At 41.2% G+C, this 11893-nt stretch overlaps 4 protein-coding genes across 9 annotated transcripts in view; 3 read left to right on the top strand and 1 right to left on the bottom strand.

The window, feature by feature from the left end:
* LOC113206789 (uncharacterized) overlaps positions 1-2648 on the top strand; it is a 12184-nt gene extending 9536 nt beyond the window's left edge. Inside the window, exons 1-4 of one of the 2 annotated variants that reach the window (XM_052266399.1) lie at positions 21-393; positions 791-1175; positions 1262-1471; positions 1550-2648. In XM_052266399.1, coding sequence (XP_052122359.1) covers positions 900-1175; positions 1262-1471; positions 1550-2104 — 1041 coding nt within the window. In that variant the 5' untranslated portion in view covers positions 21-393; positions 791-899 and the 3' untranslated portion in view covers positions 2105-2648. Of the gene's footprint in view, positions 1-20; positions 394-790; positions 1176-1261; positions 1472-1549 lie in introns of those variants that run through there. The other variant, XM_026423034.2, reaches the window with a different exon arrangement.
* The window catches only part of LOC113206788 (thyroid receptor-interacting protein 11), a 197889-nt gene extending 194661 nt beyond the window's left edge, over positions 1-3228 (bottom strand). For 3 of the 5 annotated variants that reach the window (XR_008011012.1, XR_008011011.1, XM_052266391.1), the window contains exon 1: positions 2986-3225. Coding sequence is in view for 2 of the 5 variants with exons in the window: in XM_052266391.1 (XP_052122351.1) it covers positions 2986-3079 (94 nt within the window). In the remaining 3 variants the exon portion in view is untranslated. Of the gene's footprint in view, positions 1-2985 lie in introns of all 5 variants that reach the window. The other 2 variants (XR_008011013.1, XM_052266392.1) reach the window with 2 other exon arrangements.
* Positions 3229-3524: 296 nt separating this feature from the next.
* On the top strand, positions 3525-6154 carry LOC113206826 (proteasomal ATPase-associated factor 1). Its single transcript, XM_026423076.2, has 7 exons — positions 3525-3724; positions 4043-4083; positions 4166-4350; positions 4464-4559; positions 4660-4865; positions 4950-5089; positions 5179-6154. Exons 1-7 carry the CDS (start codon positions 3651-3653, stop codon positions 5658-5660), a joined length of 1224 nt encoding a protein of 407 aa, XP_026278861.1. The 5' UTR covers positions 3525-3650; the 3' UTR covers positions 5661-6154.
* A 198-nt stretch (positions 6155-6352) lies between these two features.
* LOC113206819 (probable ATP-dependent RNA helicase kurz) lies at positions 6353-11765 on the top strand. Its single transcript, XM_026423067.2, has 17 exons — positions 6353-6533; positions 6692-6874; positions 6974-7276; positions 7356-7677; positions 7767-7992; positions 8069-8258; positions 8342-8557; positions 8665-9038; positions 9111-9288; positions 9373-9605; positions 9697-9920; positions 10012-10269; positions 10372-10604; positions 10683-10896; positions 10989-11295; positions 11384-11481; positions 11570-11765. Exons 1-17 carry the CDS (start codon positions 6453-6455, stop codon positions 11644-11646), a joined length of 3717 nt encoding a protein of 1238 aa, XP_026278852.1. The 5' UTR covers positions 6353-6452; the 3' UTR covers positions 11647-11765.
* Positions 11766-11893: the final 128 nt, after the last annotated feature.

Here is an 11893-nt window from a genome sequence, read left to right as displayed (position 1 = left end):
GGGGGAAGTCGTCTGGTGTAGTCGAGGGGGGGTCATAATTGAGGTGAAACACATACAAACAAACACCTTAAGCGCACGCTCGCGTTGTGCCGCGGTGAGAGGGACACTGAATAAATCGTAAAAATAAAAAAACGAGACTGCGCGAAAGGTGTTGCAGGCGGGGCTGCCACCACCGCGCCACCACCTCGGTACCGCGCGGAATGTCACAATGCGGGCGGCGCCGGCGTGCCCCGGTGCGTTCAGTTGGTGCCGCTGAGCGTCGTCGGTCGACCCGACGACGGCGGGACGGCCGCGTCGCGTCCGCGAAGAGAAATGTGGTGTCGCGGCCGCGGGGAGCAGCGAGCTCGGGAGTGAGCGGTCGCGGAGCGGGGCGATAAGTCAACGACATGGCCGGTCAGGACTGTCGCGCCGCCGCGGGCCGGGGGGGCATACACAGTAAAACGAAATCGAAACATGAGGACGACTGCCGTAAAGTGACGCTAATCGACAAAACTTTGACCAAGCAATGAAAAGCGTTACCTAAAAAAAAAAGAAAACAGCTAAAACAAGGATGTTGTTACCAGCTAAATGTTTCTTTTGCCATCAGAATGTTTGCCACTAGAGTAACAGAAAAAATATTCACTTGAGCAAATTTTTTAAATAATATTTGGGAAAGTATTTGCTGAAACAGCAACCAAAAACAGCTATTTTTGCTAGCAAACTTTTTTACCTCTCTTCTTGTCATTGGTATTACTACAATGGTACGGGATACCCGGAGCCATCGGCCTTTCTCAAACCGAACTTTCCGCAGGCTGACGGCGAGCTGGCCGCTGCACCGGCCGCCCCCGTCCCGGCCCCCGGGGCCGGCGCGCGGCTCCCAGCGGACCCAGCGTCGCGGCGACTACGGCGTGCCCTACGGCATGCCCAAGCCGGGCCCGCTGTTCGGGCCGCCGGCGCAGGACAACCTGGCGCCCCCCGCGATGCGCTTCCCCGTCCTGGACCAGGTGTCGCTGGGCTCGGCGCCCGTCGGCTCGGACGGGCACGGCGACAACCTGCTGGGCCCGCAGGGACCGCTGTACCAGCCGCAGGGACCCGGCGCGTGGAAAAAGAAGCTGGTCTGGAAATCCGAGCAGAAGCAGGAGTGGAAGACGGTTCCAAAGGTGGTCCGAGGAAAGCCCGAGTGGAAGCAGGTCCAGGTAACGGCAGTTTTCTACTAACGTGCGCCTAAAGGGCCTAAACCTCCAAGCTGGGCTAGATTGGATTCACAAAAAATTTACAACAGGTGGAGCACTGCGAGCCGACGCAGGTCCAGGTGTGGAAGGACGTGCAGGTGCCCGAATGGAAGAGCGTCAAGAAGCCCGTCTGGAAGGAGGTGCACGTCCAGGCCTGGAAGCAGACACTCGTCCCGGAGTGGAAGACCATCAAGATACCCGAGTGGAAGGAGATCGAGATGCCCGCCTGGAAGGACGAGATGGTGCAAGAGGACAAGAAGGTAAGTGGGCTGGCCTTATGGTGCGCGGTGTGCACAGCGGTGGGTCCGGGTGCACTGATCGGCGGGGTGGTGTTGCAGGTGTGGGTGCCCGAGTGGAGCGAGGAGTGGGTGCCGGACGCGACAGGTACCAGTCCGCAGGGCGGTAGCTGGAAGAAGAAAATGATCTGGAAGCAGGTGTGGCAGAAGGAGTGGCGGACCGAGAAGAAGCGCATCTGGGTGAAGGAGAAGCGCCCCGTCTGGCGCCAGGAGTCGCTCAAGATCAACAAGGTGGAGGGCAAGCAGCTCGTGTGGGTGCCGGACAAGAAGCTCGAGTGGAAGGACGACCTGGTGCAGGGCTGGCGGACCGAGCAGCGGCCCATCTGGGTCCAGGAGAAGCGCTGCGAGCTGCGCGACAAGTGGCAGCAGGTCATCCCCAACGAGGTGGTCAACGAGCAGGTGCCCGAGTGGCGCACCGTGTGGCGGCCCGTGTGGGAGAGCGTGTGGGACCCGCACGCGGTCCCGGAGCCGGTGCCGGCGGTGGGGGCGGGGCCGGGGCCGGGGCCAGGGCCGGTCGTGGCCGTCACCAGCCCCCAGGGCGGCCCCCACGCCGAGCCCCCCGGACCCGCCCCCGCCACGACAGGCTGGCACGGCTGAGGCGGCTGAGCCGCCCGGGCGCGGCTGGGCAGGACGGACAAACTTAAGCTAGACGCGTGTACGATACGCATGGAGGAAGCCCACTAGCAAAAACTTTGACCAGTTGCATTTTGTTACGAACACAGTCAAAAGTCTATGTAAAGTCCCCGATGTATGCGCAGTGTTGAGTTGTGAAAAGTCATGTAGCATGGATAACTTGTCATACGAGGTTTCAAATCAGTGGTTATAGTGTTTCTGCCCCTTCAAGAGTGACAATCCTGTGTCAAGCGTCACAAAGTCAAAAGAGGTGCATTACATGATAAAATTGTATCCTTGGCTCTTGTCCAGTAAAAGTTAAAATTCTTGAACTAATGTGAATGTTACCTCAACAATTACCAATTGTAAATAATATCATAGTCTAAGTGTAAGTAGAGTATAATATTTGACTTGTTGTTCCAACATATAAAAGAACCCCAAAGAAATTTAATTTATTGATAGGACGTTATGTATCTAAGGTTCACCATGGAACATTTGCCAAAATAAATGTAAGATGTAATTTATGTTAGCCGACGAGTTTGATCTCTAGATCCAAATAACCTCACTGTTACACCTTGATACTGATGTTGGCACTGTTTTGGTTGATTTATGAATGAATCTAAGATTAACCAAAAAACAAGAATAATTGACTAGCTTGAAACACTAGTTTTGTCACAAACATGACTGAACAGAAAGTAAACAAACATTTCACTTTGAAACAGTATGAATAAGCCAGGTAGAATTATGTCCGAGACAGAAGAGATGAACAGCTTCTGAATATTTTAGTCAATGCAAAGGCTGATACGTCAACCAACTACATAACACAATTTTACTGTAAATGGAATATTGAGATGACAGGTACATACCAGTGGAATCAGGGTCTTCATCAGCTAAAACTTCCTTGGTGAAATTCGTTATCTGCCCCTTCAGAGACGAAATGCCCTTTTCAAGCCACGACATCACGTTTATGAGTTGAATTCATCTATTCTCGCAAGAGTCATGAAAAAATCAGCTCAAGCCTACAGTTATTCGTCAATATTTTTGGCAAAATAACCTTTCTTCTGCAGGAGCACAAATAAAAACATCACTCGCCAACACAGCAATACAAAACAGCTGACGAGCTGTACAAAGGCTGTCCAACAAGAAATATCATTCGGCGGACAATAATTCGTGTTTTTCCGGAAGCGTAGAAGGTCTAAACTAAAACAAAGACACTGAGAATTGAAATTTAAATAATAGATGATTTTAAATAACTTAAAATACATCAATGCCGATTATCATGTCTCCCAGAGTATTTAATAGCTGTTTGCCAGCCTGAAAAATAACGTGGTTTTTGCACAGATTTTGCTGGCAGGCGGTGAAAAGCAGAAGACAGATTTGGCAGAGATGGGATTCGAGCGGATATGAACCTGAACAACGAGCCGAGCTCACTGGCTTCGAGCAGCAGAAGCCTGTCCAAGTTCCACTGCTACCTTTTCATTTAAATTTTTCTTTTGCACCCTTCAGTAAAGTATTGCAGCGCACCTTCGAAATGAGTTCAAAAGAATACGATCGCAGATCTGCCCCTGTGTTAAATATACAGTGTAACTGGGATGATCTAATTAGGTAATTGGTATTTTAGAAACGACAGAGGTTAAGAGTTTGTTTTTGTTTACAAGAAAATCAATAATGTCTATGTATCTTGAAAAAGTCTTTTTATCGAAACACCTGATTAGTTAATTTCTTTGAAATAATATAAACCTACTGCTCTGTAATGGTCAACCTCATTGCATCATTAACAGAAATGTCCTGTTCTGTCAAAATGACAGCTGATTTTATTTCTTTTGTTGTCATGGTCATGGGCCATTGCAGTTTACCAGTTCTTGTTATTCGTAGTTCTTTCTGATAGGTTCATATTTATTGGCTTGGGTGTTTGAATTTCAGGAACAAAAACAGCGAGCTTTGGGTCTCCTGCAAATTTCGAGGTATTCTACAATCTATTGATTGTTACAGTGACAGTGCAGTTATTCACTCTTCCTGTCCTTTAATTCAAATATTTCCCAACAGGCGAAAACAGTTTTGATGGGAAAATTCTGAGTAGTGGCTCCAAAGATACTGTCTCCTCCTCAGAAGGATTTTCAGTCAAATGGATTCCTGATGTACGAGGGATATCAGTTACACATCAGAGGTCCAATTGCTGCACATTATTTGTTGCTCCAGGCTCCCAGTTCAGTGGAATTCACAAAAAAAGTGTTAGTATAGACACAATACTGAGCATTTTTTAGTTGTATTATTCTATTTTTACATTGAAGTGTTATTATAGAAACTAAACTGAGTTTTGGCATTGCTTCTGGTTTGTGTTCAGATTATATCTCTTCATACAACCCCAGGAGGGCTTGCTGTCTCAGCTTGCACAAATAACCAGCTAAATGTTTGGGATACCAAAACTGGACAAGTCTATGTAAGAATATATTTTCATTTTTTATCTTTTCCATAAATTGTGTAATATTATTCTATTCTACTCTGTTTTAATTCTATGTTTCTCTTTCTTTTTGACTCAGAGATCATTAGTGGGTCACCCATGTGATGTCTACCAGTGCCGCTTCTTCCCATCTGGGGTTGTAGTTATTTCTGGTGGGGCTGACATGCAGCTTAAAATCTGGTGCGCCGAGAAAGGAGAGTGTCCTGTCTCCCTCCGTGGTCACACTGGCTCTATCATGGATGTAGCTATTGTGGATCGTGGCAGGAATGTCGTTTCTGTATCAAAGTAAAAAAAAACCTTCTCTTAATGTACTTTCTCTAAGAATAATGTAGAGCAGCACACTTACCATTTTAAAAATTTTCTTTACAGAGATGGAACAGCTCGTTTGTGGGATTGTGGCAAGTCAGCATGTCTTGGTGTACTTGCAGAATTGCCATCAGTAATAAATTGTTGTGCTATAACTGCTGTTAGCAATAAAGTGCCACTGGGTGAACGAGATGAACCTCCAAGTATGCATCACTTTATTCTATGTTGTAGAGATAGTAAAATGAGAAATATCCTGATATTTTCTATCTAATTTTTACTAATTTCATTGCAGGTGAACGAGAGATTGGGACTGAAGATAAAGTTCTTATTGTTGGCTGTGAAGATGGTGTGCTTGCATCAATTGCAGTTCGAAGCCGAAAAACCTTGAGCAAAAAAGCACTGCTTTCAGCTGTTAACTGTCTTGCCCCAGTTAATGAAGAAACTGTTGCTGTGGGTTGCCATGATGGACAAGTTTTCTTATTCAACCCGGCTAACTTAGAAACGCCTTTGTGCTCATGGTATGAATCTAATAGCCCTGCATTAAGTCTTTTGTGTCACACTGAGGGAATTTTTGTGGGTCGCACAGATGGAACATGCACTTACTTGCCATTCAAAGATTCTAATAGGTCACCTAAGCGTATACAGCTAACAGGGCCAGAATATGACCCCATTTATGACATCGCAACTGATGGGCATGCTATTTATACTGCATGCCGAGATGGTATAATAAGAAAATACAATGTGACAAAACCTTTACAAGCACTGTATGAGTAAATGTCTGATTATTTCTCCTGTGATTTGGATTTGTAAAACCACAGGATTAATTCATTATGTAATGTCATGGTAAATATTGTGATTTTAATTAATTGTTGAATTCTTATTGAATTGATATTGTTAGTCTTCTGTTCCAATCTTAAGTGACGTTTTTGATCTACACTTCCTAACAGTGTACTTTAAGAAAAGGTCCTTCTTGTTCTCAAGATAGTTTTGGCAACAAAATGTCATTATTATTGGGCCACGAATCTATACATGTGTGTGATGAAGCTTTGTTTGTAATGAATGAAACTATTGTATCTCTTTTCTACATTTAATTTTAATGGAACACAATCCAATGTGCCAGGATATATCTAAGTCTTTTGATGATTCATGTTATAAACTTGCCTTCAATCTTGTGTATTGATTGTGTGTAATTCAAAGAAAGCTTGACTGACAATTCTTGTCTGACCTATTTAAAAACAGTTAGGAATAAAAATTCCCAGTGATTCCCATGCCAATTTTTTAAAACTAACCATAGTACCTCTTACCATCAAAAAATTTCAACTTCAACCCTTTTCTCAAGTTCAACCCTTGAGCAAGCCCTTGAGGAAGGAGCCAAAAACTTTAAATCTGCCGCGATGCCTCCCTTCTATATTTTCCATACCCTTCCGTTCATGACGTCACACTTACCAAAAACAACCTTTCTCCCATGATCCCGACTGATGTTGAGTCTTCTGCAGTGCACTTAACTCCATGTGGACTTCAACGTGACCGGTTTTTATTTCGATTGATAATTTCCCCCGGCCCAAAATGTGGAAAACAGATAAAAAGTACAATTGGAAAGCACGTCAAGTTAAAGAAACTCTCATAGATAATGCAGAAACATCAAAGGTAGTATAATATTCTGCTGATTAATGTACATAACCCCCAAACTATACTTCAGCAAAATGTAAACAATATTATTTGAAATCCTCAAAACCCTTCTTTGCCTATAAACCAAAAAAACAATATTTTCCGTCTTACCTGGAATGTTTTTCTCTTTTTTCCAGATCAAGGTGGAGACTGAAGGGCTCAGGAACGAAAAGTTTGATGTCTCTAATCCTTTAGTGTTACCTTCTCAAAAACGCAAAACACAACTAAAAAAACAGCAGGGCACTGTTACCAAAATATTGTCTAGGAAGCAAAGAAAAAGGCTCGAGAAGATTGTTGATAAGAAGAAGAAAAAGGAGAATGTAAGAAATTCTCAGTTCAAAAATTTTTGACATCCGTCAAAATATTTTTCAATTTATCAAGTCTGACTAATTTTTTCTTTGATTTTTTAAATTTTATAGAGATCTGAGCTACTTCAGACACTCTCAGAATTCCAAGCTAAACCCGAAGTTTTAAAAGAGCTGACATCAATCGCCGCATTACAAACTAAGGGTTTAAAGCGTATTTTTCAAGAGCAGGAAGATGGTTCTTCAATTTCTAAAAAGAAAGCCAGGAATGTTGACCACAATATTGATGAACAGTCTGGGAGCTATCTAAATAGCCTCTCAGGCAGTAAAAAAAGGAAAGCTCTCCTCAAAGCTGGCCTATGGAAACAAGATGATCCAAGACAAGAAAGTAAAAGTTCCAATGTTGTTGGATTTGAGGTAGACTGTCTAGTTCTTTTTCATTTTATCTTCTGTTTATGTATTGATGTTGATTGTGATCTAATTCTTTCTCTTCCAGTCTTCTAGTGATGATTCTAGTGAGGAGGAGCAGGAGGAAGATGAAGAGAATGAGGATAATGACAACTCTGATAGCCAATCAGATGAAAATGATGTGGATAACACAGACAATAATGACATATCTGAAAACCAAATAATTGATCAAGATATGTCAGAAGATGAGAAGGAGACAGAGGATTTAAAAATACATAATCAGGAAAAGATGCCTCTTTCTGATACCTCTAGCCGAATGGAGGTTTCAGCCGTTAGTGTAGAGGATAAGAGCTCTCCTAAAAAGAAGATGCCTGATTCTAATTTAAAAAGTCCTTCATCCAAAACTAATGGTATTTCTTTTTGTTAAAAGTCGTATAAAATGCATCCTATCTTTTGTTATTTAGATGAAAACCTTTTTTTTTTTTTTTTTTTTTTACAGGTATGGCACCTAAATTCAAAACATTACCACCTAGGCCAGCTGTTTATGTCCCCGTGAATAGAAAGCCTGATATTCAAGAAGCTAGAATGAAACTTCCAGTTCTTGCTGAGGAACAGGCTATTATGGAAGCAATTGCTGATAACCCAGTTGTTATAATTGCTGGTGAAACTGGAAGTGGAAAGACTACCCAAGTGCCTCAATTTTTGTTTGAAGCTGGCTACGCCAAGTAATAAATTAACCACAGCATTTTAATTTTTTTATTTGAGGTAATGGAGGTAATTGATAATTCAACTTATTTTCAGGGATGGTAAAATTATCGGTATTACTGAGCCCCGTCGAGTAGCAGCCATATCTATGTCTAAAAGAATTGCTGAAGAAATGAACTTGACGTCAAAAGAAGTCTCCTATCTTATCAGATTTGAAGGAAATGTCACAGATAGTACCAAAATTAAATTTATGACTGATGGTGTTTTACTAAAGGAAATTCAAACTGTACGTAGATTTTGTTCAAAACAAAGACATGCTTTACATCAATTTATGCAACTAAACCATAACTTTTTTTGATATCTTTTTAGGACTTCCTTTTAACTAAATATTCTGTCATAGTTTTGGATGAGGCTCATGAAAGAAGTGTTTACACTGATATTTTAATTGGACTGCTGTCACGAATTGTGCCACTGAGACTCAAAAGGGGTAGCCCTCTTAAACTTATTATTATGTCTGCAACTTTACGTTTGGAAGATTTTGTTGAGAATGCTCGCCTGTTCAGATCAACTCCTCCTGTCATCAAGGTAAAATCTGTTTCACCTCCCAAAATAACTTACCAACATCTTACACTACCGTATGTACCTCTAGAGAGAATTTTCAAAGTATTTTTCATTATTATTTTTATTTTTAGGTTGACACTAGGCAGTTTCCGGTGACCATTCATTTCAACAAACGTACCAATCCTGACTTTTGTTTAGAAGCTTTTAGAAAAACATGTAAAATACATGCACAGCTACCAGATGGTGGAATCCTGATTTTCCTAACAGGTCAACGTGAGGTAAATAATCTTGTACGCAAGCTAAGAACAGCATTTCCAGTAAGAAAAAAGAAACTTCAGAAGATCCTTAGTGAAAAACCTAATAAAAAGAAGTCTGGAAAAAATGTCGATGGGTCTGAGGAGGAAAATGAGGATGAAATGAACATTGAAAGAGCAATTCAGAAAGCCAGACAACATTCTAAAAAGAAAAAGGCAGAAAGAGCCCTTCCAGATATTAATTTGGATGAGTAAGTTTTTTAATTCTATTTATTTCATACCAATTTTATGTTATTGTAAAGTGATTAATTTTTCTTGTAAAGGTATGCAGTGATGCCTAATGATGACACAGAGACCGATTTATTTGGTGGAGAGGAATATGGAATTTCTGATGATGATGCTGATGGATATGATGATATTGCTTTGTTGAAGAGTGCCACATCTCAACCTTTGTGGGTTCTTCCTCTCTACTCAATTTTACCTAGTCATGAACAGGCAAAGGTGTGAAACTGCTAATGAATTATAAGTTCATTTCCCTGTTAAAGTTATTAGTTGTGTGCTCATTGTCAATTCCTTCATTTTAAGGTTTTCCAACCACCACCCGAGGGATGTCGACTTTGCATTGTTGCTACAAATGTTGCTGAGACGTCACTGACCATACCTGGTGTCAAATATGTTGTGGACTGTGGCAAGTGGAAGTCAAGGATGTATGATAAAGTAACCGGTATTTCATCATTTGATGTTGAGTGGTGTAGCAAAGCATCTGCAAATCAGAGAGCTGGTCGTGCTGGCCGTACGGGGCCTGGTCATTGCTACAGGTTTGTTACTATCTATAATTTTTTATTTTCATTTTTCACTTCTATCTCACATCTTATACTTCCCTATTATTTCATTATTTTTTTTTTCCAGATTGTACTCCTCAGCCGTTTTTAATGACACTTTTCCACTTTACACCACTCCTGAAATTCAAAGGAAACCTGTCGATGACTTGGTTCTTCAGATGAAATCAATGAGTATTCACAAAGTAATTAACTTTCCTTTCCCATCTGCCCCTGATCTCATGCAGATCAAGATTGCTGAGCGTCGCTTAAGGCTTTTAGGTGCCTTAACAGCACCACCCCCAGGAAAAGAAGGCAAGTCATTGCCGTTTTGAGAAGTTTGCTATGAATTCTTATGTATTTGAGGTAAAAAGAATTATTAACAACCACCCTTATAATTTTGCAGATGACTATTCTGGAAAGCTGACAAGTTTAGGACAAGCAATTTCAGCCTTCCCAGTATCTCCCAGATTTGGTAAAATGCTTGCTTTAAGTCACCAGCATGATCTCCTAGCACTAACAGTTTGCCTAGTTGCTGCATTGTCGGTTCAAGAAGTTTTACTGGAAGTTGCTGTGGGTGATGAAGTTGCTGCTAATAGTGCCAAACAACAATGGAATTTAACACGCCGTAAATGGGCTGGTGCAAGCAACTCAAAACTGCTAGGTATTATTTATTTGATATCCATCTTCTCATTCAATTTACTTTCAGTAGTGCCTGTTTGGTAGTTCAACAATCTATGATCTGTAATCTACTCTCATAATGTAGGAGATCCAATGGTGTTGTTACGTGCTGTTGGTGCAGCAGAGTATGCAGCTGTCCAAGGAAACTTGCTTGATTTCTGCACCAAAAATGGCCTTAGGCACAAAGCTATAGTTGAAATTCGCAAATTACGAGTCCAACTAACAAATGAGGTGAACCTCAATGTTACTAATCTCAACCTTAGTGTGGATCCAAATATGTCACCTCCATCAGATATGCAAGCAAAACTACTTCGTCAGGTAAAAATCAAATACATTGAAATCATTTTATCCTTTTACTAAAAACTAAATAACAAAGTCACATGTTCTCTTTTACAGGTCATGTTAAGTGGTCTTGTTGATCAAGTAGCCAAAAGGGTTGATCCAGAAGAATTAAAAGAAGGGGAGGACAAGCGTAAATGGAAACATGCCTACCAAATCCCAGAAATGGAGAGTCCAGTTTTTATGCACTCATCATCTGTTCTACGTAAAGAGATACCTGAATGGGTTGTTTATCAAGAAATTTATGAAACTAACAAAACATACATGAGAGGTACTTGTGTTCACAGTAAAAAATTTCCACCTGTTTTGCCCCATTTTACAACTTTCAGTTTTTCTTATGAGACTTTTAAATTTGTCTTCCAGGTGTAACTGCTATTGAGCCAGAGTGGTTACCAGTCTTTGCACCAGGTTTATGTAACATTTCTGAGCCTAAGATGGATCCACCTCCTAGATATGATGCAGAGTCAGATAGGCTTCTTTGTCATGTTTCATCTACATTTGGAAGATCAGGATGGCCTCTGCCTGTCATGGAGTTAGATTTTCCTTCAAACCTTGACCGGTACAAGTGGTTTGCAAGATTCCTACTTGAGGGATCTGTCTTTCCAAAACTAGGCCAGTTTGCTAAAGTTCTTTTGTCAACACCCAGCACCATGGTCAAAACATGGGCAAAGTTAGTAGAATTTTTCTATCTTTGCTTAAAATGCATAACAATTTTGATGTTTAAAATGGACGTTGGCATTAATTTGTGTTTTGTTTAGTTTACAGCCTCGCACAGAAGTGTTCTTGAAATCTCTTGTGGCTAAGGAACTGGATTCTGCCAGTAAACTACGCAGTGTTTGGAAAAAAGAACCAAACTGTAAGTTTCATAAGTGTTTTCTATAGACCTAAATGTTTACTTTTTATATTCTAATTAAAAACTTACTTTGTTTCTATACAATTTTCAGATCTTCTAGATGCATATAAGAAGTGGCTCCCAGAATCTGCCCACCCTAAAGCCATTGCCATGTGGCCACCCTTGTAAACTTAAATTTAAGTTAATCTTACGTTATGGGCACTATTGGCCAAAGAGCTGTGATTAAATTAGAAATAATGATACAATCGATCCATATTTGTTTAATCAAATAAATGAAATTAATTTTACTTTTCTGCTCTTCTCTTCTCCCATCAAACCGTCTTCACAGCTAGCTACAAAACATTCTCAGCGGGAGGATTCAGTGTCTCTAAATCCTCAATACCTAGTAGATAAAAAGTTTCTGGAAAGTTTTTCA

Source organism: Frankliniella occidentalis, unplaced genomic scaffold (genome assembly GCF_000697945.3).
Source record: "Frankliniella occidentalis isolate FOCC.00 unplaced genomic scaffold, Focc_3.1 Scaffold38, whole genome shotgun sequence".
Classification (NCBI taxonomy): Eukaryota; Metazoa; Arthropoda; class Insecta; order Thysanoptera; family Thripidae; genus Frankliniella; species Frankliniella occidentalis.
Note: the sequence above shows the minus strand (reverse complement) of the source record. Positions and strands in the feature narration are given on the sequence as shown.